This window comes from Mirounga leonina, unplaced genomic scaffold, assembly GCF_011800145.1.
Source record: "Mirounga leonina isolate KUSES-001 unplaced genomic scaffold, KU_Mleo_1.0 Mir_127, whole genome shotgun sequence".
Classification (NCBI taxonomy): domain Eukaryota; kingdom Metazoa; phylum Chordata; class Mammalia; order Carnivora; family Phocidae; genus Mirounga; species Mirounga leonina.
Genome location: NW_023270316.1, coordinates 56,422,243 through 56,450,166, shown reverse-complemented (window position 1 = coordinate 56,450,166; position 27,924 = coordinate 56,422,243). Strand labels below are relative to the sequence as shown.

Sequence of the window (27,924 nt, the reverse complement as noted above, 5' to 3'; positions counted from 1 at the left end):
GCACCAAAACATAGTTATTGGGACTAAGTTTGACGTTACCTCTGGTACTCCTAATTTTCGGCATGCTTCCAAAAAGTTTTCCACATTTCTTCTGCATTTGGCCATGCTAAGTTTGGGCTATAAATACAAATGTGCAGAAATAATGTATTATTAAAAGAGAAATAATTTTAATAACAGGTTAAGTTTTAAACTTTCTAAATGCCACAACTAATACATGTTCATTGGAGGAAAAAATACATAAGCAAAGAGAAGACAATAAATATCATCTAGAAACATCCACCTAGAGATAAAAATTAAGATTTTGGATTATATTCTTCCAGACATTGTATATGTGTGTGTGTGTGTGTGTGTAAAGATGTAAGTAACTGGGGCACCTGGCTGGCTCAGTTAGTAGAGCGTGCAACTCTTGATCTTGGGGTTATGGGTTCGAGCTCCATGTTGGGTGCAGAGATTACTTAAAATAAAGTCTTAAAAAAAGATGTACATAACCATATGTACAACACTGATGTTTATATAAGCAGAATTTCTGCATGTGTGCATACATGTGTATATGTATGTGTATACATGCAAATTTCTACATACATATGTATGTGTATGTGTATGTATACATACACACATGCATACTGACAGTTTTTATGGGATCATACTCTTGCGTAATCTGCTCTCGTTCATCTACAAATACACCATAAGCATCACCTGTTGCCATCAGCAAATATATTTCAATGTGAAGGGTTAAATTCAGCAGGCCAATTAATCTCCTTCCCACCAAAGCGAAGGGTTTAACAACAAAGAGGCAACAGAGGTAAATGGCATAAAAATAGTGGGATGTTTAGGACCCAATCAAGGGCCACCCACAGTTGAGCTGACTGTGGTTACAGATCACCTCTAAGGTGTGGGATGGAAAACAGGTACATCGGATTCACACATTTTAATTTTTACATGGTAGGTTTAAAAGCTTTACTGTTAAATTTTAATATTTCCTTCTTCCCTTAAAAAGGGAGCAAGAAGTATGACTGACTCCAACAATCTAGGTGTAGAAGCAATGTTTTATAAAGACTGATTTTGCCCTGTGAACAGCAAGTGACCGTGAAGTAACTCTTATTCTAGATGGTCTACACCAGTCATCACAAAAATCTAAGTTTGCACATTATTTTTAAAAAAGGGACTCCGTCTATCCCTACCTCCTCACCCCGCCAAAAAAGAAAGAATGAAAGTCTGCTGATGTGGAACAATTTAGTTTGGAAGCTAAACAAACATTCTCCACCTTGGCTAGAGAGGAAATGGTCCCCCCTCAACGTGAGACTTGCAAAAGTAGGGCAAGAAGCTGCTTGGGTGGTTTTGCCCATTTCCTGGCATGTGTTAGGACAAGACCACCACATTAACCTCATGCAAAAGGAAGGACGGGCAGAGGTAATGTGACATGGGGATACCAGAAGAACAGGTGCTAGCCCAGCTGTCAGGGCACCCAGAGGCATTTCATCATTCAGAGACCCTAGCATTTGTCTCTCCAATCCTCTGGGCCCATTATCTTCCTTCATATACTTTTTATTTAGGTGGGAGGAGGGGTCTGTTCTGAAACTCCAAAGATGCCCAACACCATTCACAATATTTATGTCAGCCCTAAGTGAGGTGAGTTTCAAGCTACACAAAGAGAATTTCCCATCTTTGGAAGTGGGAGGGAGGGCACCATTCTACGATTGATGCCTGGGTTTAGGGTAGAAAAGTACTTGCTACAATAAGAGGTTCAACCCCACCATCAGCTGAAGAGTCAAAATGACACCAGCCTTGCATAAAAAAGAATGCACAGTATCAGTTTCGTTAGTGAAAAATTAGAATGCTTAATGCTGACAATAACATGGGTAGAAAAGGCATCCACTGCTGTTGGTGCAGCTACGATGGTGCAAACGGAGTGTTTACTGGGTGTCGGATACTCCGCTAGGGGCTATGTGTGCACCCGTGGAAGTGAAACACACAATCCTCATGGGCGCTTAGCTCCAGTCTAGTTGGATCTATTGGTAAGTTAACGGAGATTACAGTGTAATATGATACAGGCCTTAGTTGTGAGATGACCATCAGGAGGAAAAAAAAAGCAAGGAAAAGAATCTAACTTCATTCCAAGGGGTCAAGAATGGCTTGGCTCCCAGAGACGCTGAAGCAGAGGACAAACGGGAGCCTGAGCGGCTGCGAGGTGAGGAGACTTGGAGAGAGTGTGGGGAGCAACCTTCCGGGTAAGAGAGCACAGCCCGGACAAACAGTCGACAATGAACGCACAGACCAGGACAGCAGGCTGGGCTGCTCAGAGGGGCTCCGAGACGCTCACTCAAGAATGTTTGCTAAGTGGACATTTGGAAACAGCCTGTATTTCCAAAATACAGGCTATGATATGATAACATAAGGTACAATATCTGACAGTTATTAAAATGGGCACTTGTTGAAAAATTTTAATGGCATGAGGAAATATCTAGGTTTTGATAAATTTTAAAAACTACTAAATGGTATACGTGAGGAGCTAATAATTCAGAAACAACTTAAACGTAGAAAGGATGCTAGTAGTTCGTAGAGAAACCAAAATGTTAACAGTGGTGGTCTTTGGCTTATGGAATAAAGGCTGTTTTTTCCCTCTGCATTTCTGTATTTTCTCTAGTTGGGCATTATTTCCCATTATTTTTTCAACTAAAAAAAATATTTAGAAAAGAAAATAGGGACTCCTGGGTGGCTCAGTCGGTTAAGCGTCTGACTTCAGCTCAGGTCATGATCTCAGGGTCCTGGGATTGAACCCTGCATCGGGCTCCTTGCTCAGTGCGGAGTCTGCTTCTCCCTCTCCCTCTGTCTCTCCCCCTGCTTACACCTTACGTTCTCTCTCTCTGTCTCAAATAAATAAAATCTTTAAAAATAAATAAAGAAAAAAGAAAATAGGTTGACAACCAAAAGATTTCTAGAGGAACACAGCATGTTTCCTGAAGGCTTAATAAAAACTAATGATGTAATGTACGGTGATTAACATAACATAATAAAAATGTGTGTGTATATATATATATATATATAAATGCTTAGATACATGATTCATATTCACTATGAATAATATAATTGTAAATTCAAATTGGAAGCTATGAGGAGTCATGGTTTCTCTCTTATAATTCAGAAAGAATTATGAAATGAGAATTTGGCACATGGCTCAGACAACTTTACAGCAGTTTGGACCTTATTTGTAGAAAACAGTGGAAAGTTTCATACTGGATTATAGGGCAGAATTTGTTGCCCAAACTAAGGCAAGCTAGAGACAGATTTTAAAGAGAAGACAAATTGATCTTCCCCCGCCCCCATAATTTTTTTTTAAAGATTTTATTTATTTGAGAGAGAGATACTGAGAGACAGCAAGAGCAGGGCGCAGGGGCAGAGGGAGAGGGAGAAGCAGGCTCCCTGCTGAGCAGGGAGCCCAATGTGGGACTTGATCCCGGGAGCCTGGGATCATGACCTGAGCCCAAGGAAGACAATTTACCCACTGAGCCACCCATGCGCCCCTCCCCTCTGATTTCTGAGGCAAAAGTGGTACAACTTTTCAGAGGAAGAATACGTTCCACAATATAGAAAGGAAACTGACAGTTGGAACAGGATCCTCAGTTAATCTCTCCTGCTGCCAAGAGAAAAGAAAGCATAAAAAATACCCCTGTGAGCTCCTTAATGCCCATCACCCGATGTGATAAGCACTGGGTGTTATGCGCAACTGATGAATTATTGAACACTACATCTGAAACTAATGATGTATCATATGTCAGCTGTTGAATGTAAATTTAAAAAGAAAAGAGAAAAAAAGATAAGGCCATTGTGAGGCTTTCCTGGGGGTGAGGGAGGTAGAAAAACGCTCATTATGTGATATTTTATGAGCACTGTGCCTTGACATTGGGGCTCTGAGTTTTGAAAATCTGTTCCATAGACCAACGATAGCAGCGGCTAAATTCGTGCATGTATCACAGGCAGTAGCCTTATTTTATCCTCACAGGAACACTTCCACGATAGAGAACAGATCAAGGTAAAAAGAGGTTAAATACTTGCCCGCAGTCATAGGGCTGACAAGTAGGTGTGGAGTTTGAACCCAAACCCTGCGTTCTTAGCCCCTAAACTCTTCCGCCTCTCCTAAGAACAGCGAAGAGTGTGGACAGAAATTCTTCTTTGTCCTCCGCTTGCCTGAACCTGACCTAGGCTCCAAAGGCAAGCTGTGCCCTGATTCCCCCACCCTCATCTGAATGACCATAAAAGTGACCCCGTAGCTCTGTGACCTATAGGCAGCAGCTCCCACTGCCAGCTTCCTCTCCCCTACAGCAGACACGAGGAGTTTTAGGCTATTAGGTGAGTCTCAGCGATCAGTCTGTCTCACTGCTGCCCCAGTATCTCGTGTACCCCGAGCAAAGTGAGGCCTAATGCCCGGCTGACCAACCTCTGGCTTGACGGGTTATTTAAAATGCCATTTGACAGAGAACCCACATCTTTCCAGAATCATCCTAAAATCCTCAGTGACTAATAAAGGAAAGAGATTCCATTTAGCAGAGAAGCCACCAACCAAAAAAGCTTCCTGGAAAGACTTCTCACTGTTTAAATCACCCCTAGTGAGAAATGAATCTTTATGTCCTTACAGCCTTAAAAGTTAGCGCCCCAACCAGTAAGTCCTTTAACGTGATGTGCTTTGTCTTTGAAATAAATTCTTTTCCTGGCACTTACGTATTTATATATTCTCCCTTTTTAGGAGAAAATGTTGCTTCATTCAGAGCTTTTTCTTTCCCACTCTTCTAGTTGTTGAGGTCCTGGGGGACCCTGGCAGCAACTTTAACAAGCAACACTGTCCCCCCAAAATCTGTCTTTTTTTTTTTTTTTAAAGATTTTATTTATTTATTTGAGAGAGAGAGAGAATGAGAGACAGAGAGCATGAGAGGAAGAAGGGTCAGAGGGAGAAGCAGACTCCCTGCCGAGCAGGGAGCCCGATGCGGGACTCGATCCCGGGACTCCAGGATCATGACCTGAGCCGAAGGCAGTTGCTTAACCAACTGAGCCACCCAGGTCCCCCCCCAAAATTTGTCTTATGTGAAAGTTAGTTTCCCTTTATCTGGTGTTACTTACAACTGCTGGTGAGGGGACGTGGATGCTTGCAACGGATCGCGGGCGGATGTGATTGACCAGGTGGCAGAGGACCACGCCGTCCATGAGTGCCGCCCCCAGGTCTTCGTGCAGGCTGACCTTGAGTCTCATCTCGATGCTCTGGGGGAGGAATCAGAGGGAAGCCAGGTGTCATCAGGCAACGGAGGGTCAAATAGAGTTACAGGTATTTATGAATTGAGACATTAACATACTGGGATAACTTCTTGAGTTCAATGTTGCCTCACCCTTGGCTATGGAAATATAAAACCAGAATGAGGTGACCAACAGAAAGCAGGACCAATTGGTTCTGACAGGCTGCCAGGGGCAGAGGAGGGACTAAGGGATGCTTTTCTCTTAGATTATGTTTTAGCTGAGAAATCAATTTTTCTCCCTTAAAAAAAATTGAACTTTCTATTTTGAGATAATTATAAATTCATACTCAGTGACAAGAAATAATACAGAGATCCCATGGCTTTTGGGTGGCCCTTTAAAAGAAATTGTGCCCATTAGCATTTCTGGGTTTCCAACTACTTCAGCTCCAGATCTGAGATATATGAGGCAAAAAAGAAAACCCACAGAGCTCACCACAGTGTCATTTCTAGTCCCTAGGGGCCCTAGCCAGACTGCTGTCTTCTCTCTACCTTTCTGAGTGTTCTTATGTTTATTTTATATATAATGTCCATGGTTTTTACTTGTACTTAGTGAGGGAAACAGGGAAAGGTAGGTTTGTTTGATCTTCTCAGAAGCAGAAGTAGAGAAATTAACTTTCTGAACTTCAAATACAAGTTTCTGTTTTATAAAGTGGCTCCTATTAAATGGATAACAGCCCAAGAAAGAATGACTTATTTTGGAGATTTGGAATAAATGAAACACTAGAAAACCAGTGCATAAAACAGTGTCACGTAATTCCTTCTCAGAACGGTCCTGTGTGTAGACACCTACTTTTCTTCTGTACACTCTTTCAGTCCCTTATTTTATATCATAAATGAAAATGTAAACAACCAATATAACCCACACTTTAAAATAAAACTGTCACTCTTTGAGAGGCATGTCTCAGCTTCTGATCTTATTTTCACCTTCCTCTGAAAGTTCACCTCCCAAATTTACAGCACATGCAAATACTCTAGGCAAACCACAGAGGTCTGACTTTCTCGCTGGGACTGTTGAGCCAACCACAGTGACTTAAAGCAGTGGGAAGGGGTTTCTGTGCTTTTAATTCCTCCCTCCTGACCCCCTGCTAAACCATATATAAACTATCACCTGTAGCAACAACAGTGTGGACCTACCTTAATTTAATTTAACTTTGATTTTATTTACGGGATTCAGTTCTCATTTGCAGAACTCATTGCCATCTGAAATTATATGTTTATTTGTTTCCTTCTCATTTACTATCTCTACTCATAGACTACGGGCTTCATGAGAGCAGGGACCTTTATGTTCTCTCCTATATCCATCTCCTAGAATACTGCCTGATACACAGTAGCAGTCAATCACCCAGTGACTGAAGAAGATGTACCTTAAATCTATCCCCTCTAGACTTTCTTACATTCTTCTAGTCCATGGCTATGGTACTTGTCCTTGAATATAAAGAACTTATGAAGCAGTTCATGGTGCGCTGACTTTAATAATTAATATCCATGTGCTCTCTGGCGACTGACCCATGCACTGCTATTTGATCTTTCATATATTCATGTATGAGCTCTTGAACTAGATACAAAGACCATGAGGATAGACAAATACCTCCAGAGTGCCCACCAGAAGCTGTGTGGGAACAGAAATACAAAGAATAAGATAGCCATGTTCCCTGCCATCACCAAGCTTAAAATCTTCGTTGGCACCTAGCACTCTTGGGTAGGAACTCAAATGCTTTGCTTAAATGCCTGATTACAAAGTTCTGATCAGTTGGAATACAAAGTAGGATAAGGATAAACATTTTTAAATTAATGGAATGTTATTGCTAAGTAAAAGAATGACAGCATATTATTGTAGAGCATACCTGAACTGAAACAATACTAGGTTTTATCCATATGTATTTCAACTTCCATTATCTCATATATTCCTCACAAGACCCCACTAAGATGGGAAGTATTTTTTTAATACATGAAAAAACCTGAAATCAGGGATGTTATGTGACTTGCCCAATATCAGTCAGGAGGTGACCTGGCTAGATCTGAATGAGGCCTTTTGGCAGCACTTCAAAGTCTATTTTTCAAATGTACAGAATGCCGCCTCAATTCTGAAAACGGGTATTCAGGGATGGACTGTTTCTGGGTGAGAATGGGCATTCAGGGATGGACTGTTTCTGGGTGAAAACAGGTATTCAGTGATGGACTGTTTCTGGGTGAAAACAGGTATTCAGGGATGGACTGTTTCTGGGTGAGAATGGGCATTCAGGGATGGACTGTTTCTGGGTGAAAAGGAGTATTTGGGGAGGGACTCTTTCTGGGTGAGAACGGATATTCGGGGAGGGACTGTTTCTGGGGTACCTCACGGAGTTGTTCCACCAGTTCCTTCTCCTCTCTCATCTGTTCCATTTTCCTCCGAATTGTAAACTGTGGGTCTATAGATTCCAAATTTCTCTGAGGTCTTAGAAACACTGTAATAAAAAGGAAAAAAAAAAAAGCCTTTATTGAGTGCCTACCACAGGTCGCCATATAGGACTACTCGTATGGACGTTAAATCAATAGTTTACCCTCAAATGATGCACTTAGCACTCACAGAAACAAATTCTGACTTCACACGGAAGGCTTGATTTGAATATTCTAAAGATTATATTTTAAACTGTACTGAGTTATGCAGACTAACAACAGTTGTATTTTTGGTGATAATAGACTGAATCCAGGGAAGAGTGTGGATCATCCTTGGACCCATGCCAGGCCACAGCTCTGACAGATGTCCCCTCTCTCATGTTCCTGCTGCTTTCATCTAAGTGTTCATTTATCCTTGGGGTTTCATGATCTTTTCATCAACTCAGATAATTTTATTCAAAGAAGAGGACTAGAATTGCTTTACACGTTAAAAATGAGGACAGGTTAATATTTCTGTTGGCCAAAATTTTTTATAAGCCTGAGTTAAGAACTAGGTGGTGATACACAGGATTACGTATTTTAAATGTGGAGTGGAAAAACTCTGCCTTCTATCACGTCACTGATACGATATCCAGAAAGTTAGTTCTTTAGAGATGACCATAGACTCCTTTTAGAAAAGCTGGCAAGATTAGAGGCAGTTTAAGAGATCACCCTTGGCTTTATGTCTTTAAAATTACAACCATCACGAACAGCAACTAACAGCAGAGCTCCCTCTGAAAGGCGGCCAGCCTCGGGCTCCAGAGAAAATGAATACTCTAAACCTCTGAAGGATAACATCTTGTAAAGACTAATAAAGAAGGTACACAATATTCTACATATGGCAGGCTGATTCTAACAAGGATTTTAATCACTTTTTATTATGATACAAAGCCCAGTGCAGATTTAAACTTGATTTTTTTTTTTCTCTCTTGAGATTTTTATCCCACTGAGACTGTCAATTTCCCATTCACACAGGAGGGAGCAAGGTGCTGGTAAGAGCCGTATTTGCCCCTCCTGTCCTATAGACCTTCAGACTGCATGTGGGCTTAGGGGGCGAGGTGAGGTAGGGGAGCCCTCCAGGAAGTTTTGGGCAAAGAACTTCGGTTTTAAAAACCACAACCACAGGGAAGGCTGCATGGGTACTGCAATTCCAGTAATTTTGATCACCATAATATAAATCATGTAAACAAGGGCATGCAACTTTTATTCTGACAAATATTTCCTACAGACCACTTAAAAAGTTACTTCAATTTACTAATTTTTTAAAAAAGTTAAATATGGTTTACAAATATACTTAGAATAGAAAAACTTGAGTCCACTCCCTATAATCAATTATTGCATGCTCACCCAACTATGTCATTTTAATCTCAATGTGTACCTTTGGATGAAACCACCTTAATAAATGACTTACATGGGGGCGCCTAGGTGGCTCAGGTGGTTAAGCATCTGACTCTTGGTTTTGGGCCAGGTCTTAATCTCAGGGTCCTGAGACTGAGCCCTGCACCAGGCTCTGTGCTCAGTGTGGAGTCTGCTTTAGATTCTCTCACTCTCTCCCTCGCCCTCTGCCCCTCCCGCTCATGTGTGCACTCTCTCTCTCAAATAAATAAATAATTAAATAAGTAAATAAATGAAATAAATAAAATGATTTGCATCAAGCTTCTCACATCTCAGTATTTTCTAAGTCAGTTGTAGGATATGTGAATCAGCATTCTGATGCTCTATGGAAGATTAGAAAGTTGTCCTAATAAAACCTTGATTTACAGCAAATGGAGAAAGAGGGAGGTCTACTAGACATAGCACCTTCTGGAACTTCAGGGAGGAGTCAGCCTGGGGCCTGGGCCTCTGCTTCAAGCCATCCAGGGAAGTCACCGGCAAAAAGAGCCAAAGACATGTCACCAAAGGGCTATCACCAAACCCCACAGAAACCAAACCCACAGGAAATGAGACCGATTATTTAAAAATCAAGGCAAGTCCAGCAAAGCAAGTAGGGTAGCATAACCTGTAGGGAGAGATGAGCAGTTTGCAGAGCAAAGGGAAATAAGGAGAAGGTGGACAAACTAGGAAGCCGGGAAGAAACTGGAAATGCATTAAGCTTGCCTTTGAATCTTATCAAGACCAACAAAAAAAAACTACCCATTTAACATAACATCCAGAAGAGATATATATTGGAATGTAAAATTTTAGAAATAATCCACACCCCCCAAAAAAGAAGTCAACCAAATTTACCAAAAAAGTCAAGGAATGTAAGCAGAGTTGAGTAATACATACACTAGCCAGCAAGGGGCGCCCCAACATTGTTTAAACAATGCTAATGTTTTCTTTGGAGGTTTTATTTCCCTTTGCCTTTTTTCTAGGGGGCAATCTTATCTAATACAGCATGCTTAATATTTTCAATATGTTTTTATTGGCAGATTTCTTTTGAATACGAAACTATCAGGAAGTTAACCATGAGCTTTTGTTTAACAGCACACAATTCAAGTATCCTCGCCTTGTTAGAACCCTATGTGAGATAAGATAATACAGTGGTGTCTGGGTTTTAATGTCCCAGCATCATTTTTCATCTTAAATTCCCATGCATCTTAAAAATATAAAACGAATGCTTGGGAATTTGCTCTATGAATGTGAAGCAATCACAAAGTGTTAAACACATTTGAACTGTGTTTTTTTAAATGAATATTTCAAAAGTACCTAAAATTATTGGAAACCATGACTACAATATTACTAGTTTTCTAAATGGGTTAATTACTATAGAATATATGAGAAATGAAAACAAACTCTTTAGACTAATAATAACTCTACAGAGGACATACATGTTTGCTTATTTTGCGAGGTCTGTTATAACAGAACCATTTTAATGGGACCATGATGGTAGCTCTGATTCTGTTACCTACAGTTTTTTTTCCTTTTCTTTCAAGTCATATTTAAATAATATGTGTAGTGACCATTCTGACCCAAAGCTTCAGGAAATTGATCTATAGACGAATTACTGTTTTTTCCTTAATTTCATATCACTAAATTTTAAGAACTTCCTTATTTAATTCGGGGGGGGGGAAAGTTTAACTTGAGGCTACAAAACAATATTAAGAAGAGCTGCACTGTTAGGACCTGTCTTTCAAATCAAATGTCACCCTATTTAAGTGTAATTAAGAAGCAAAAAAAAGAGGGCGCCTGGGTGGCTCAGTTTGTTAAGCGACTGCCTTCGGCTCAGGTCATGGTCCTGGAGTCCTGGGATCGAGTCCCGCATCGGGCTCCCTGCTCAGCAGGGAGTCTGCTTCTCCCTCTGACCCTCCTCCCTCTCCTGCTTTCTGTCTCTCATTCTCTCTCTCTCAAATAAATAAATAAAATTAAAAAAAAAAAAAGAAGGAGAAGAGAGCAGAGGAAGTGTGTGGAGGACTGTGTGTGTGTGTGTGTGTAGGAACAGACAAAAAAGTGGGTGATTTAAGGGTGATTAAAGATGCAGGAAAAATTAGTCATGCTTAATTGTTTAATTACTATGTATCTAATAAATAACATTCAAAGAATGGAAAAGATGATTTGCTCCTGTTTGTAATTTATTTAGCAGAAGAGACAAATCTCTAAGCAAAGCCCCTGCAAGGAATGATGAATATGTTTGTGCAGAATGTCAAATTCATCTTTTTAGGTACAGGTCAAATTCCACTGATTTTTCCATTACCTCTGCTACTTCTTTCACTTTTCTCCTCATCCTCATCCCCAACCTGGGAGTGATCTATCAACATACAGAATTCTTTATCTGTGTCTCTCTCATGGTACTCATCACTTTCTCTCTTGCAGTCTACATCTGTTCCTCTCCATTATGACTCTGTAAGAGTTTATGTCTGTTTCCAATTTGTATGTCTCCTCCTGCCCCATAAAGCTGTTTGATGGATGAAAAAAATGAAACAAGTGTTTCAAAAATTCCCTCATTCAAAGATCAGTCTATTTGGAGAGTATCTTTGTAGAGATTATCCTACCCTTATAATCAGTCACCTCAGTTTTTCCTGTCATGAAAAATCTACTGAAGCTTGGTTTCCAGGTCTGAATTCATTTGACTCTGAAGTAAAAGTTCTATAGAAGCAGATATCTTGTTTGTCTTTTGCAGAGTCATATCCATAATAACGAACCTCATGCACAGCACAAAGTAGACAACAGACATTTAAGAATGTGCACAAGAAACCATTTCTCTATTTGTTTAAGAATATCTTTTTAAAAAAAGATTTATTTATATATTTGAGAGAGAGAGAGAGCGTGGGGGGAGGGGCAGAGGGAAAGGGAGAGAATTCCTCAAGCAGACTCCTTGCTGAGCGTGGAGCCCAACACAGGGCTCAATTCCAGGACCCTGAGATCATGACCTGAGCTGAAATCAAGAGTCAGCTGCTCAATCAACTGAGCCACGTAGGCACCCCAAGAATATCTTTTAGTTAAATCAAGAAATCCCACTGCTCTAAAAATTGCCTGAAATGCTTATTTAATTATTAGGTGAAATGCACTCCTGGTATAAAATTTATCAGTCTATATTATTAACCTTTATTACCTAAATTTAACTCAGTGAGAGATTTCTTCTCCATGGACGTATGGGGTTTTGAAATTTAGCTCTGTTTCTCCTTGGAAGTTAAGAACCTGGACTGGGTGTGGTATTTAAGATATACAAATTCAAGGGCAGCAAAATAAAATGGCTTTGAAAAAAATACCAGGGGCTTTAGATCCTGGCTAATGTGAATTAGAAATCTGATTAATGCATTCATTTATTCCCTTCTGGTGCCCCAAAATGAATTAGATACATTCTCTCTCTGCCCTCAAAATGCTCATATTTCCTCTCTATAATTTTGGGCAATTTATTCTAACCTAGTGACTTTGACCTACTTGAATATAATATAAAAATCAGTAAAAAAGTAATCAATGTGTAGAGTCCATGTGACACCAAATAAATTAGCACCTCTGAATGTGGAACTAGGCAGCTACAGTCTTAAAAACACTCAAATGATTCTAATATAGAGCTAGGGCTCAGAATTGCTGAAATGCCTCTCATGGCCTATGTCCTCATTTTTGTATGGGGAAAATAATACATAGAAGTGCAAGGTTATTGCAAAACTTAGAAAACGTCTGTAAATTGGCCTAAGATGGATGGATATGTCCATTCATTCATTCACTCTCTAGTGATAATTCAATGGCCAATTTTAAATAAGTATAAATTAGCACCCACGAACTAACTGCAAATGAAAAGGGACAATGATTCAAAAGAAGATAGGAACAACAAAAAAGGGGGAGAAAAAGAAGATAGGAACAGTTTTCACTTCAAAGTGAAGGGGAAAGGCAGGAAAGAGGCAGAGTAGTAATAGGGCACAAGAGCAAAAGAAAGAGAAGAAATTGTTCCCAAGTTAAGAACCAAATGAAGTGAAGCTGCCCCACCCAGCGCCAGGAGTGACCCACAGCCCTGCACACACCCTCCCCATCCTCTCCATCCTCCTCATCCTCCCCATCCTCATCCTCATCCTCCCATCCTCCTCATCCTCCCATCCTCCACATCCTCCACATCCTCCCCATCTGTCTCAAGGGGCAGAACTCCGGTGACCGCGGGAATGCAAACTTCCAAGGACCTTCTAGCCACTTTGCCATTTTTTATTACTTTGAAGAAAAAGTTTTAGAAAAAGATGGGGAATTCAAAATGAGACATATTTGAAATGAAATACTGAAAAGAATTTAATTAAAGGGGAATTTTAATATAAAGCAAGACAGTGAACAAGGTCTAAAAATGCCAACTTTACCCAAAACTAAAAAAAATATAAATGAAAGACAAACTACATTACACACCGGGTTGAGTCGGGGATAAGATGCCGTTTCTTTACAAAGGTTGAGACAGGTACAGATAATGGAGACCAGGAATAGGGGGAAACAAAACTGATGTGCTAATCAGCTTGGAAATGCCAAGAATGGCCACTGGACAGGATCTCCTACTTAAGAGGAATGAGTAAGAACAACATAAAATCGCAGGCTGTATTTCTCTTGCAAGATTAATTTGTATGCTTGTGAATACGTATAGTGCAACTTCATTAATTTAAAAAATGCTTTGGAAAATATATCAAAATCACAAGGCCAAGTGTAGCACAAAGAGAATGAAGAAGCATGTGAAAAGTCAGATCTGGGAACCTGCACAAATATTTATTTGTAAAAACAATTTCTGCATAGAAAATTTTCTGTTGCCCACAACACCTTCTAGACAAACTGCAAATAGGGATGAACGACAACCACCCATTACCTGATGTGACTGATGGAACCACATGAATATTGAGAGTAATTCTTTTATTATGACTGTGGTACAGCTTGATAGCTACACATGAATCTCTGGAATTTGCACTCGTACAAAAAAATACCAAGTAAAGAGTGCAAGGTTATTTTATTTTCAGAGAGATTTCTACAATTATTAATTTCTATGGATATCTTAGGATTTTTAATAAAAAGAAGGCAGTCTGGCTTATGGCTTGCACTGAGAGTCCTCAATAAACAGCTGCCGAGTGAGTATGGAGATGGTGCAGGGCTAGGACCCTGGGTGGCCTCACCTCCATCACGACATAACAGTGTGACCTCACCTTTCTGGTTTTAGCTGGCGCATCTATATAGATAGAAATTCTGCTACATAACATGACTAGATCTTGCCCAGCTTAAACAAACAAACAAACAAACAAACAAACAAACAAAAGTCCTTTGGTTTCAGATATCACTCCTAAGGAAATACCAAATCACACATAAATCTTTCATTTTAGGCTTGATTTCCTTTAAACAACAGCAGACCCATAAATAGCCATGCTTTCTGAAAAACAAAAATGCCTCTCCCCCTCTTTTTTTATTTTTGAGTAAAGGAAGAGTTTCTCAAGAAAGTTTCCACTGAGCCCTCTTCAACTTCCAGATTTCAAAATAGGGATGGTATAAGGAGGGACTTTTGTCTCATTGCTGTTGTTGTTGAAGCATACTTATTTTCAGTTAAAAAAATTTAGAAATCTATGAAATAGTAAAACCCTTTTTACAACTAACCTGCCAAAATATACATGTATCCTTCTTCATAAGGAAACTGGAAAACTTTTTTTATTGAATTTTGACCAGAAATCACAGCAGATGTTTTAAATATATTTTTTCTGTATAACATACTTCAATTAAAAAATAACTATGATCGGAAAATTTATTTTCTTATTGTGTTTGCATTTTGGTTATACCTCATATCTTACTTCTCTTCCCTATAAATCATGCTATTTCATTTAACATTACTTTTGTCACTTTGTATCTTAGAATAAAATGTTTAAAATCTTAACTAACATTAGGCTAAATGGAGATTCTGATCTATGTGGCATGTAGGTCTAGATAACTATTTTTTGTTTTCATCTTTTAGGCTATTTAAGCTATTTAATGGCACAAAACTAAAAGATATTCATAATAATCCAATGAGCTGTCTTCAATTTTTTATTGGCACATTTGATTTTCAGGCCAATTTGAATATCATATAGGTGAACAGACACTCGAAAAGGTAGAAGGTGTCAAAAGTTAAAATGTGCAAATAACAACAAAAAAAAGAAGGCAAGTGATTTCTCTTCATTTTTAGAAATTTCTCAATGTTAACATTATTTTTAGTGCACCACTCAGCGATCAGCCATGGTATTAATTACCTTAAAAATCTCATACGGTTAAGCATAGATAATAAAAGATCAAACTCTATAGGCACTTTGGTGCAGATGCAGGAGCAAGCAGAGACACTCCAAATGTGCAACCCCCAATTTTTGTAAACAAGCAAACAAAAAACAAAACAACAACAACAACAACAAAAACCCAAGCGGAAAAGGTAGAGAAAGAAATTATTGTAAAGTCCTCCCGAAATTCAGAACTTTCAAGTTAATTAAATGTAGTTCGACAAACTGCTAGAGAACAATCCCCATGCACTTTCTGGACTTTGTTTTCCAGCTTTTCTCATTGGTGCTTAGAGCAGGCATGCAGGTGCATATACTCTATCCTCAGCTGCACAGAAATGAACGATCAGTATATTCATTGGCTTATTAATGAGCACATTGAAGAACAGGTACAAGGCCACCTACCATTGTCACTGTCTCCTTCAGATGGAACACTGTAGCTAGAGCTGTCCCATGTTTGTGCCTGTGTAAGTTTGTTGAAGGAGATAGGAGGAAGAGTGAGGGCTGGGTCTGCAGGAGAGCAAGAGAGCCGGTCCGCGTACAGTTGGACAAGGACCAGGAAAAACCAAAGGGGCAGCAGCATTTCACAAATGGCATAAGGTTTGTATGGAAATGAAGCGAATTTCATATTATGGGATTTAAATTCAAATGTACAATATAGGAGAAGAATGAAAGATGGCGCATGAAATAAAAAGAATGATAAAAACCGAGTGTTAGTACTTATCAATCATATACTTTGCATGCAGTTAATATCGTTAATCTTAACAGTCCTGCAAGCCCACAGACTCAGAGTCCTAATGAATCATGTCAGCAGAAAGGAAGAGTACCCACAGATAACATAGATACAAAGCAGAAGACCTACCAGACACCTTTTCAAAAACCTTCTAAATAACTAACAATCGTAGCAAATACGAGTCACACAAAAAATTTGGTTACACAGACAAAGCTTAACATGTGTAAATATATCTATTATTTAGAAATGAGACTATTACAGAATCAGTGTTTACCATGTGTCAATTTTTCTCCAAGGCAATGTAAAATTTCTCTTTAAAGGCTACTGGCATGCTTTATTGATAGGCCAACTCTCTGCTCAACCCTGGACACACACACCCCTCAACACTGTCTTGGTACTGATCAGCAGAAAAGCATTTTGTGACACTAGCAGAGTCTCTTTAACAACAAACCTCATTCACCAACAGAAGTCAATCAATTTCAAGTACTTCTGAGTTAGGAATGAACATTTGAGTATATACAGTTGTCTCTCTTTGGAGGAAAACACAGAAGAGAAAAAAAATTTCTTTTGAAGAAAACTATCAGCCTACTTAAGAATCTAAGTTCCTATTCCAACTTGCTGGTTTGAGCAGTCTATTTTTATTTGTAACACAGAAATCACATAAATCCATACCCTTAACTTTAAAAGAAAAGTTAATTGGCTTTCAAAGTTCCAAAGCTACTCAATCAAATAGAACTTCTTTTTAAATCATATCATCTTCAATTAAGATTGCTATATATATTATTTTTTAGAAAATGTGAAAAATACATACTGTAATATGTTTAAATTACTAAATAAAATGAAAAAATCCCCAATATATAATACAGTTTTATAAAATTCCAACATGCCACTTGATGTTCCTGAAGATAAATCAGCATTATTTATAGCAACCAAACTCAACAAAGCTTTCAACAGCTAGAACAATTTCCACAGTCAGCATTATAGAAAGGTTGGAAGCTTGGAGAGGAAATTATCTTTGTTTTCTGCTATTCAAAATAAATACCCCATTTCTTCTTCCACCACTACAATGAATTTTAAATGGTTGAATAGTACAAGTACAATAGTGATAAGTCGAGTTTGGACTCCATAAAAGAGAGAAAAAAAAAATCATTGAGACAATTTTACAACTAAATTGTAAAGATGCACATTCAAAAGAATATTGGTCTTTGGGGATTCATTCAACTTTTGATTGCTCAATTATGAAATATATTTAAAATTCCTTAAAACTACCTGTAAGGATTAGAAGCAAGTCTGTAGCCCAATCTGAGGTCCTGAATGCATAGAGATAACTCTCCTGGAAGGCCGTCACTGAAGGCACGGAGGAGAGATGCCCACCTGATCATGTCTCCCAGTACACACCTGAGACCCCAGGGAAATGGAAGCCCAGCCCAGATCTGACTGCATACGCTCACTGCCATAAATGAGGAGGCCAGTCATTTGAGCCTTATTTCATGCACAATTTGGCTTTCCATAACACACCTACTAACCTTTGCCATGCCCCAGCATTTTCTCAAATAGCTTTGCTTTATAGCCCATCCAGAATGCCAGGAAACCATTACACCTGGCTACATGTTACCCATCAATCAACTTGTTCCCCAAACGAAAAAGTTTCCTTCATACAGGAATTATATTTGTTTTTTTATGGGTACCTGTTTACAAAATATACACACATATAACTTCTGTTTGCCAAAATGCTTTACTGAAAAACCCAGGAACATCTAAGTTCTTTACTAGCTTTTTACTTAAATGTGTCTGAATCCTTTCTTAGCAGTTACTTAAAAGCATTATAGTCACGACTGTATGCAAAGATCCAAAAGTATTAAAATAAAAAAGGACTAAAAGAAGGTAGATAGTGCTAGAACTTCAGTGGAGAAATCAGAAGAACCGAATTTTTCTATGCATCATCGTCCTTCTTTTTAAAACCAATAGTTATTTTGCACATTGCTGTAATTTACATCTGTGAATACACTAACAGTAAATTAAAAGAAAGTAGGTAAAATAAGCAGAAAGGCTCTTTTGTTAAATTTTATTTTATTATGTTATGTTAGTCACCATACAGTGTATCATTAGTGTTTGATGCAGAAAGGCTCTTTTAAAGAAATGACTCCTGGCCATTCATGTGAGCCTTGAAATGATCACTTTGTTGCAGGAGGAAATGCATAACCTTACAAGGGTTAGAAAGCCAACAAAGGATATTTTAGAGGAGTCACCCTGTCAGAGGCTGCTCTTTAGCTCAGCACCTTACTAGGAACCACTGGGGCAAAGCACTAGCTATTTTATCTTCCCTGGGTAAAACACTCATTAGAATATTTCTTCCCCACTAACATGCCCCATCACCTTTTCTCTTTGCTCGGATTGGAAAGGAGGTACGATATCTACTACTGTTAACATGGACCTAACAGGTGATTCACTGAGAACAAGGCTCCAAAGTCTGGCCTCCCCAAGCTGCAGCTCTGAGGCTAGGACTCAATGTTCACCAGAGTGCGTTCACAAGGCTGCTCACGCTAACACATACACATTTAAGAGGCTAAAGGGAAACCACTGAGTGTTTAGAAGTGTCAGGACACTGAAGTTTTAATTTACCTGATCGAGGCTTGAGGCCAAATGGAGTTGTGCTGTTGGTGGTGGGAGAGATTGCAGGCGAGTTCGCTCTCATCTGCAGTATTGGAAGGAAAGGGTGTTTTTTTTTAAAAAAAACAAACAACTAAAGCAGAACTACACATGCTTCTCTACGTTCCAGGATTATAATTACACCACTACCTTTTTGATTTGCTGCGTGTGATGAAGACCTGACTAAAAAAATATGACGGATGCATCTTCGCATTGCAAATGGTTGAAGTGGCATCATCAACAGAATGTCTGAGGGGAGAGCCAGTCAATTTTCATTTGCGCAACAAAAAATATTCTATAATCATGTGACACTGGCGATCTTTTCTGCTCCAGAATAGCTGTGTGCATGGGTACACACACTCAGGCACACACTCACACCCCCCTCACAGGGGGCACAGCTGATGAAGAATGTCATGACACAATAAGAGAGAACAGGTCACACTGGACAGAGTCTCATCTATAGGGAAACCACCCACTGCTCCACTGATGGGTAATAGGACGTTCGAAATGCTGCCTATTGGAGCCATCACTCTGTCTTCTGTAAATACGCTGCCATATTTGGTCTTCAAAATACATCTTAAAAAACTAATCTTTCATTATGGATAGGGCCAGATAAGACCACGATAGCTAATGAGAGAGACTCCCCCACAGAATCTGCAATACAATTAACTCATGAATCATGACAGTCTCAGATTATGTATTTCTGTAAAAGGTATTCCAATTCAGCCTTCACAAACTACCTCGTCTTACAGTAATCTTCAGAAAACTTACCTCATTTGGAGAATACTCGCTCCCATTGCTCTGTGATGTGAGATCATTTTGCACCTTAAAGAAAAAAATGCGTGGTATATTCCATTAGACCATAAAATTATTGAGGCAAGAACTGCGTCCTTCTGACTTCCCTCATATCCCTGGCACCTGGGCACTCAATGAATATACACTGAATTAATTAATTAGTGTGTTAAATAGCTAAGTAGGTCATACTGACATTTGCTAAAAACATGCAGCTGTACTCACACACACACAAAAAATACATCTAAAATATCACACAAACTAAGAAAAGGGATCTCCCAGGGCAAAGAGCTCAGTCCAAAGTACCTTTAAACATAACCTGCCTTGCTCGATGACCAAGCCACGTACAGGCTCCCACTCCTCATTTAAACTACAGGTCTTTAGAAATGGTCCAAGGCAGTATTTCCCAAATACATAGAATCTCACTGGGAGCTTTTATTTTTTTAAGATTTTATTTATTTATTTATTTTAGAGAGAGGAGAGAGAGAGAGAGAGAGAGAGCTGTGTGTGAGCAGGGGGAGGGGCAGAGGGGGTGGGAGGGAGAGAATCTTGAGCAGACTCCAAGCTGAGCACAGAGCCCGATGGGGGTGGGGCTCGATCTCAGGACCCTAAGATCATGACCTGAGCTGAAATGAAGAGTTGATGGCTTACCCGACTGAGCCACCCAGGTGCCCCTCATTGGGAGCTTTTAATAAATATACATGCCTACACTCCAAATTACCCGAGACAATCTTGTTATCAATTTGACGCCAGTTTCCTTGGGCAACCAATGAGGAAACTCTAGATTATTTTACTCAGATCAGCCTTCTTTATATGGTCATCAAGGAACCCACTGATTACCCTAAAAAAAAACCTGGTGATAGCTAACATAAACATCTTCATTTATAGTACACCAAATCTGTATAAATTTAAGATGGCTATTCCTATTCCTATTGTTGAGGAGTGCTATTTAAAAAATACTCCAAACTTCGACACATCCAAAGGAAAAACATATTTTTAGAATAAAATGTCATTAATTTCCCTACTCAATTAAATGGCTTTGTTAGAAATACTAACAAGTACCTGCAGGTTTGAATCTCTCTATGAGCTATTCCTTCCTCCAACACTGTCCCCAATTTGATATTATTTATGAAGGAGACTATAAGTTGCAATTCTTCCTGAATAGATGCCAGTGCTACCCAAACTTGATACCATCATCTCAATTATGTTTAAAGTCAGACAATGTGATGTAAAAACCCCTTGGCAATCTCAGCCCTACCTGTTGAACTGGGTAGGGCCACAGTTCACACCCCTCCTCGGTGTTCTGCCTGGCTCACACACTGTGCTGATTCTGCCAGGGCTGCGTGCTGGGACCCATCCAAATCCAAACAACCCCCAAAATCTACGTTTACTTCCCTCTCTCTTTAAACTCTACCTCTTCCCCAGTCTCCCAGAGCACCTAAAATACTCAGGATTACAGACCATCTCAAATTCTTTAAATTTTTTCAATATCCAAGTCTTCTTCCCTCCACATTTTTTTTAAAGATTTATTTATTCATTTGAGAGAGCGAGAATGAGAGAGAGAGAGAGCACACGAGAGGGGGGAGGGTCAGAGGGAGAAGCAGGCTCCTCGCTGAGCAGGGAGCCCGATGCGGGACTCGATCCAGGGACTCCAGGATCACGACCTGAGCCAAAGGCAGTCACCCAACCAACCAAGCCACCCAGGCGCCCCTTCCCTCCACATTTTTTAAAACCTCTTAAAAGGAGGACAACTTCATATCCTTAATAGCCCAATCCTTGACACCCAAAACAAAACCAAATCCAGCGTAAGTACTCCACAAACACTGGCTAATTGATTCAAGACTTATGCTAAGGTTATTGCTTTCCTCCGGAATGAGATAGAAAATATAAAAATAACCAAATCATAAATGAGGACCACATTTAAATTCTGCATAATCATTAGCACTGGCCTAGCTAATCCACTACTTTCTCTTCCTCCTCCTTGTGCCTCCCAGAGCCCACTATCAGATCCCTCCTTTTCAAAATCATTGAGATGTGCCTGTCATGGACAGATGAATGCCCTAGAGAAGGAAGACAATGAGTAAGAATTTCTTACACCAAATAGTAGTCCTCATTCAACCAAAAAGAAAAAACTAACTTATATTAATACAAAACGTTATAAATCAGAGATGGGAGTGGAGATATCTTTTTTTAGAGGACTTGTGTCTTAAACTGGTACTCCTGAATCATGCACCCAGATGGACATCTGTTTTACTAGCATCAAAAGTGCATCTGCAGCAGGACCCTAACCAGTTATAAAGTACCTCTTCACTGATTGCTTATCAGTTGCAATGGAAAAACAGAGCAATAAATTACACAGTGGACAAATCAAGTTACACAACAAATGGGCAATCAAATTAACATCACCAATCAGGCCCATCTAGACACGTGTGATATCCTGAGATGGACATAATACCACCTGTGCAGTGTTCTGATCAAGCACACAGAATCCCAATCTAATCATGAGGAAATATGAGGGACTTTTGTCTCACAAAATAAGGGGCACACCATTAAAAAAGAGGAGAGCTACGTTCTTCAAAATTTCAAGGTTGTAAAAACCAAAGAAAGGTTACAGAAATGTTCCAGAGTAAGGGAAACTCCAAACACCTCCTCCTAACTAGATACACTCCCTGCCAGTGTTCCTACATGGGAGTAGAGAAAAAAAAAATCTGAAGAACATCATTAGATCAACTGAACAATTTGGAATATGAATAGTAGATGAGATTAAAACAGTTTATCAATGTAAATTTCTGAATTTGATAACCGAAATGTAGTTATGTGAAGTAAAACCTCTACTCTTAGAACACATACAGTGAATTATTTAGGGGAAAAAGGACTGTGATATATGAAACCCTCAAATGCTTCAGAAAAAGAACCGTGTGTGGAGAAAGAGAGAAAGAGAAGAAACAATATGACAAATGTGGTAAAACAATAATAGGTCACTCTGGGTAAAAAGACGCAATTTTTGTAACCTTTTGTAGAATCTTGTAATTTTCCCCCACATTTTTATGAATTTAAAATTATTTCCAAATAAGAAGCTTAAAAAAAAAAGTGGGTCAACTATAATCAATCAATAATAAAATAGTGGGCCTGCACAGAATCACAAGGAGCCTGTCTCAAAGGAGAGCTTGAGGGAATGGGCTGGGGGCAGCCTTCACGCAAAAGGCTTCCTGATGTTCCAGGACTGGGTAATTCAGTGATGCCTCCACCAGGGAAGACACGGTGCAGTAATTTTGTCTGAGGACCCCACCAATAATGATAATAGAATGGTAAAGTGAGAGTCATAGCTAACGTCTAGGTATCCTGGGTTGTGAGACTGGTCCCAATTTACAGAAAATGAAGGTGAAGTTTAGAGAGGTTGCCCATAGTTAGCAAGTCTTTGCGGTGGGATTAAAACTCAACATAATTCTAAGTCATGGCGCTCAACAAGGAAACCAGAGTGGTCTTATTTAACAGAGACTTAGCCAGTTAAGAGTGTAAAACTGCTTCACTACACTTCACATGCTCAGACACCTCAGGGACATAAATTGGTGTGTCCCGAAGTTAGCCACCCAAACCCACTCACTACGGTGGGATGAATTAGGGTGTCACCCAGATGTCACTCCCAAGTCACCAGCTCAAACCTATTTTTAGGACTGTTTCTCTGGGACCGTCTAGGCTCATCTCTAGTTTTACATCAAAACTGCTTTCAACAGCCACCCAATTTCCACCCAGCATAACTCCACCCTTACTCTGTCCCCACATAACCCCACCAGGTCTCTCTGCTAAAGTTCTCCTAATCCTCCCAGGCACTTCCCAAATCATTTGTTCTTGCCTCTCAAGTCTTTTCTAGTTTTTTTCCACCTGGCCACTCCCTAGGCTTCGTTCTTGGCTCTAAAATCTATAGAGTGGTCCTACCTCTTTCTGATGCAGCAGGTTCCCTTGCTATCTTAGTTGCTACTGCCTGGCTCAGCAGAACTATCTGACCCCCCAAATTCAGAGAATTTAATGGGAAGAGCCAACTCTCATCTTTAATGGAAGATGAAGTAAAATAGATATGCAGGAAAACTAAGTAAGGTAAAAGTATAAAAAATGTGAAAAACAGACCGTGAACAAAATTGAATACTAGTCCACTAATGAATGTTCTACCCTACGATCAATCTTTTATAGACTATGGTAGCCACTATTCCGTGGTAGAATACCGCACAGAGCTCCGGTTAATCCAAGAGCGGCCTTACCTCACACACCAGAGAGGTCTCCAGCTGTATTTGACCACTGTAGGAATAAAGAAAAGAAAAGGACATAAAGTGGAATTTAAAGCATACATATTTCAATGTAGAAAGAGAAAATATATTCAGTTACAAGAAGGTCAATATACTTTAGTGCAGAATCTTGTAAGTCTAAGGCTTCTGCTGATTCCACAGGATAAAAGTTCACAACATTCCTCTCTGTAATATCGGTGTTTAATCTAAAGAGGAGGGGAAAGAAGATGTTAGCAAATTTATTAAACTTTTTATATGTTCTATGACTTTAATAAATCCAATGCTTTGGGTCATATTTAGTTTATAATTTTAATATATTAAAAAGTTATGTTTATCATTTGGTTAAGTAATCAAAAATTTATGGTAGAAATTTCAAATCACATGATATTTTCCCACTCTGTGCCAAATTTTATATAATTTTAATTTAATTTTCTATCTGCTATTGGTATTGAAATCCAACTTACTTGCAATATAACAGTAATTTCTGCTAAAGTCATAATATTCATAGACAGCACACACTAAGTCTTATTCTAGAACTTGATTGATTTACAGAAGCAAATAAAATTGCTAAGAGTACTATATTATTTTATATGTACCAAGGGCATTTTGCTTTAATAGGAAGATATCTCTGATATACATGAATATTCTCACTTTAAAAATTAAAATTCATAAGCAATTTGATGTGCAATTTTATTTGTGAAATTGTCTTACAGATATTTTCTGAATTTCTGGCAATTTCAAGAGTTGAGTTCTCTTTAAGATCTGTAAAACCAGGAATTGCTGTAAGTCATATAAAAGTCACAAGGCTATCTTCAAAGGTAGGGATGAGTCACATTATATGTGCTTATTGAAAATGCTATCAAACCAATAAAATCAGAAATACTTAAGAAAAGAAACCAAGATAAAGGCAAAATACGGTACCAATATTCAGCTAGCTTTTCTGATGTTAAGGTTGTATGCAAGGTAAACCTCTAAAACTTAATCCTATAATCAGTGGCTTAACTCAAACAACAAAAAGTTTGGATCTATGAAATATGAGATAAAGGAAAAACCCTGTATGTATGTAAAGTTTTTATTATTAATATTCAGTCCCAAGCAGCTAGAAATAAGTGACCCCTTGAAGTGCCCTCCCTTTTTATAAACACACAGGACTCTTTTTATATTACTATTATACTGATTCACAGAATATTTTATATTAGAACTGTCCTTTTGTGATAATTATTTCAGGATGAACAACAAAGACCTAAAGCAGCCAAAGGTCTTGTGGATAATTTAAAGGGTGGAAATGAAATCCATATAAAGTTTTACAACATAATGCATTTTAAAATAGCACTCCATAAAGATGTAAATCAATTAGCTCTTGGAAAGTTACTCAGGGCTGTGTTCTTCCACAACTCAGGCACACACCCATCATTCTGACTTGCTCAACATTCTTGGCAACTCATTGCCTCAAACATTTCCAAGCTACAGAGGATTGAATCCTGAGGTTCCCAGTTCATCCCACTTCTCATGAAGGACGGCAAAACAAAGGCCCAGGGCTGGGAACCCTCCTCCAGGTCAGTAGGATTTGTACTACCGGGCTCCAATCCCACATTCCCAAGCCACTTTTATTGGTGGACAAAGTAGGCTGTTGTTTTTCACTTCGGGGTTCACGTATTAATCAATCTCGAATTTGTAAGAAAAGTGCATTGGAGGAGTGATACAAAATGTAAAAGGTGGAAGTATTAAAACAGTATGAAGTTTGAGCCAACTGGGGCTGTCTCTCTGTCACATCATGTCTTCAAGGCTCGTTCCTGGACTCACGCTCCCTTCCCATCGATACGTTTGGCCTTGGAAACCTCATCCTCCTTAGATAGCTCTGTTACTGCAGCACAGTGTGAAAATGACTTTCAAACCTAAGTCTCGAAGCCCCAGAACTGAACACCTAGCCGCAGAGTGGACGTTGCCACCTTGGATTTTACTCAGTGTGTCCTATGCTGACCCCAACGTCCTCCCTTCAAACCTGCTGTCCCTCTGGGTTCCCCATCTCCAATAATGAGAAGGGGCTCAGATCTAAACACTGTTCCTTCCCACTGTTCTCACCACCCACTTCAAATGATCACCCAAAGAACTACAACGGTACCTACCACTGAGTATCTCTAATTTATATAATCTAAAGAAAAATATGAATTTAGAAATACCTACGGAAGAACATCCATTGTAATATATTTCCTTCCAGTTTTAATTTTTTCTAGGTTTCTGACACGATTGAGACCTAACTCTGTCTGTATAATTGGGATCAAACCTTTGTATTTTATATACTTTTTATTTATTTATTTATTTAAAATATTTTATTTATTTATTTTAGAGAGAGAGAATGAGAGACAGACAGCATGAGAGGGAGAAGGGTCAGAGGGAGAAGCAGACTCCCCGCTGAGCAGGGAGCCTGATGCGGGACTCGATCCCGGGACTCCAGATTCATGACCTGAGCCGAAGGCAGTCGCTTAACCAACTGAGCCACCCAGGCGCCCTATATACTTTTTAAAGTGAACATTATAAAATGAGCATTCTAAAATATATTGGAAACTTTAAAAAAAAAAACATTGTATCAGACCCATTATTATAGTCCATCTTATTAATACTTATATTTAAGTATCTCCAAACTACTGAATTATTTCCCTTTTCCCAAATATTTGCTATAAAACACCTTCCCCATCACAATCTTTGTTCATATCTCTTTGTCCCTCAGGATAAATTTTTAGAATTTATTTGAAAAGTTCATATATTTTATAGGCTATAGCCACATGCTACTAGGATTCTTCTAGAATGGTTTTGCCAATTTACTTTCCTACTAACAGTTTAGATATTATTTCAAAACCTCACCATCCTAAAAAGTAAATATTTGGATCTCATCTTATAGATGAGGAAACTGGCGTGCAGAGTAGTTCTATCTTACCCAGATCAACGGTGTTGGCGCTGAGTTCAGAACCAGCAGCCGGCAGATCCCAAGTCTGTTCTTCTCACCGGACAGGCTGCTTCCCCATTCTTTATAATTTCACACAAAGGCACACAATACACACACACTCTCTCTCATCCCTGTTTCTTCTCACTGACTCCCCTGGTTTAGGATGTGAAACTCAGCCCTTTAAGGAATACACCTTGATTAGGCATTCACTAATAAGTCAAGCTCTGAGCCAAACATTAGGGAGAATTGGCAACATAAATAATCCTATTTTTAACCCACCACTACCTCCCCTCTACATACAGAATAAAGTCTGGGCTCCTCAACACAGCATTCGAAGGCATCCTCAGCACCACCCCGCTGCCCCTCTGCGGGGTCTCAGTCCCGGCTATGCATCAGAAACGCTGGCAGTACTTTTGAAAAGTGGAAATGGCCAGCCCCCAGCCTCACAGGTGGAGTCGGGGTACCTGTGTTTTGAACGTTCCACAGCGAAGGGAGAGATCATCTCTGCCTGAACCGTGCCAAGCCCGCTCCACTCCCTGTGACTCCCTGCCTTTGCCTAAGTCTTTAATTCAATCCAGAACTTGCTTTCTCTTTGAAAGGGCCAGTTATTAAAGGCCCAGATGAACGATCCCAGGCTTCACAGACGCCAGCCCAACCACCTCCCTGTTTCCATCTGTGGCCAGGCATTTACTTAAAACACTTAAATCCATTCCACTTACAAATATCTACTCAAGGCAATCTCTACCACAGTTTAAGTTCTTAGAAGGCAAGGGCTGTGTCTTGTTCATCTTCATATCCCCCCGAGGTGCACTCGGGAGATCCTCCCACGCTCTAAGCACTCAATTAATGTCTGCAGAACCGAAATGCTTTTCAAATCAATTGCTGAAGATTTCCAACCGAACTGACCCGTCATTCTTCTTTTAGGGCCAGCCGATGTTGGCGGTGACCCATCCACTGGCACTCTGGGACGCACTAACCACCACTGTCATAAATTCCCAAAATGTGGTGTGGTTTCCATGTTCACCATATTACAAGACCACATCATCTTCATATTTAAATCTCCAGGACCCCTAAACAGTTTACCGGGAATAAGCTTGGGGTATATTTCTCTAGTGCTAAAGTAGTTAGGACCTGACACCGGGTATACTGTTTTACTGAA

The 27,924-nt window shown here is 39.4% G+C and overlaps 1 protein-coding gene across 9 annotated transcripts in view; it reads right to left on the bottom strand.

Annotated features, from left to right (window-relative positions):
• Positions 1 to 27,924, bottom strand: part of LRCH1 (leucine rich repeats and calponin homology domain containing 1) — a 191,689-nt gene that overhangs the window by 20,078 nt on the left and 143,687 nt on the right. For 6 of the 9 annotated variants that reach the window (XM_035003372.1, XM_035003370.1, XM_035003378.1 and 3 more), the window contains 7 exons: positions 23,938 to 24,027; positions 23,798 to 23,834; positions 19,521 to 19,574; positions 18,723 to 18,795; positions 7,617 to 7,726; positions 5,113 to 5,250; positions 40 to 117 (listed from right to left, as the gene is read on the bottom strand). In XM_035003372.1, the coding sequence (XP_034859263.1) occupies positions 40 to 117; positions 5,113 to 5,250; positions 7,617 to 7,726; positions 18,723 to 18,795; positions 19,521 to 19,574; positions 23,798 to 23,834; positions 23,938 to 24,027 (580 nt within the window). Of the gene's footprint in view, positions 1 to 39; positions 118 to 5,112; positions 5,251 to 7,616; positions 7,727 to 9,273; positions 9,543 to 15,772; positions 15,878 to 18,722; positions 18,796 to 19,520; positions 19,575 to 23,797; positions 23,835 to 23,937; positions 24,028 to 27,924 lie in introns of those variants that run through there. The other 3 variants (XM_035003377.1, XM_035003374.1, XM_035003373.1) reach the window with 3 other exon arrangements.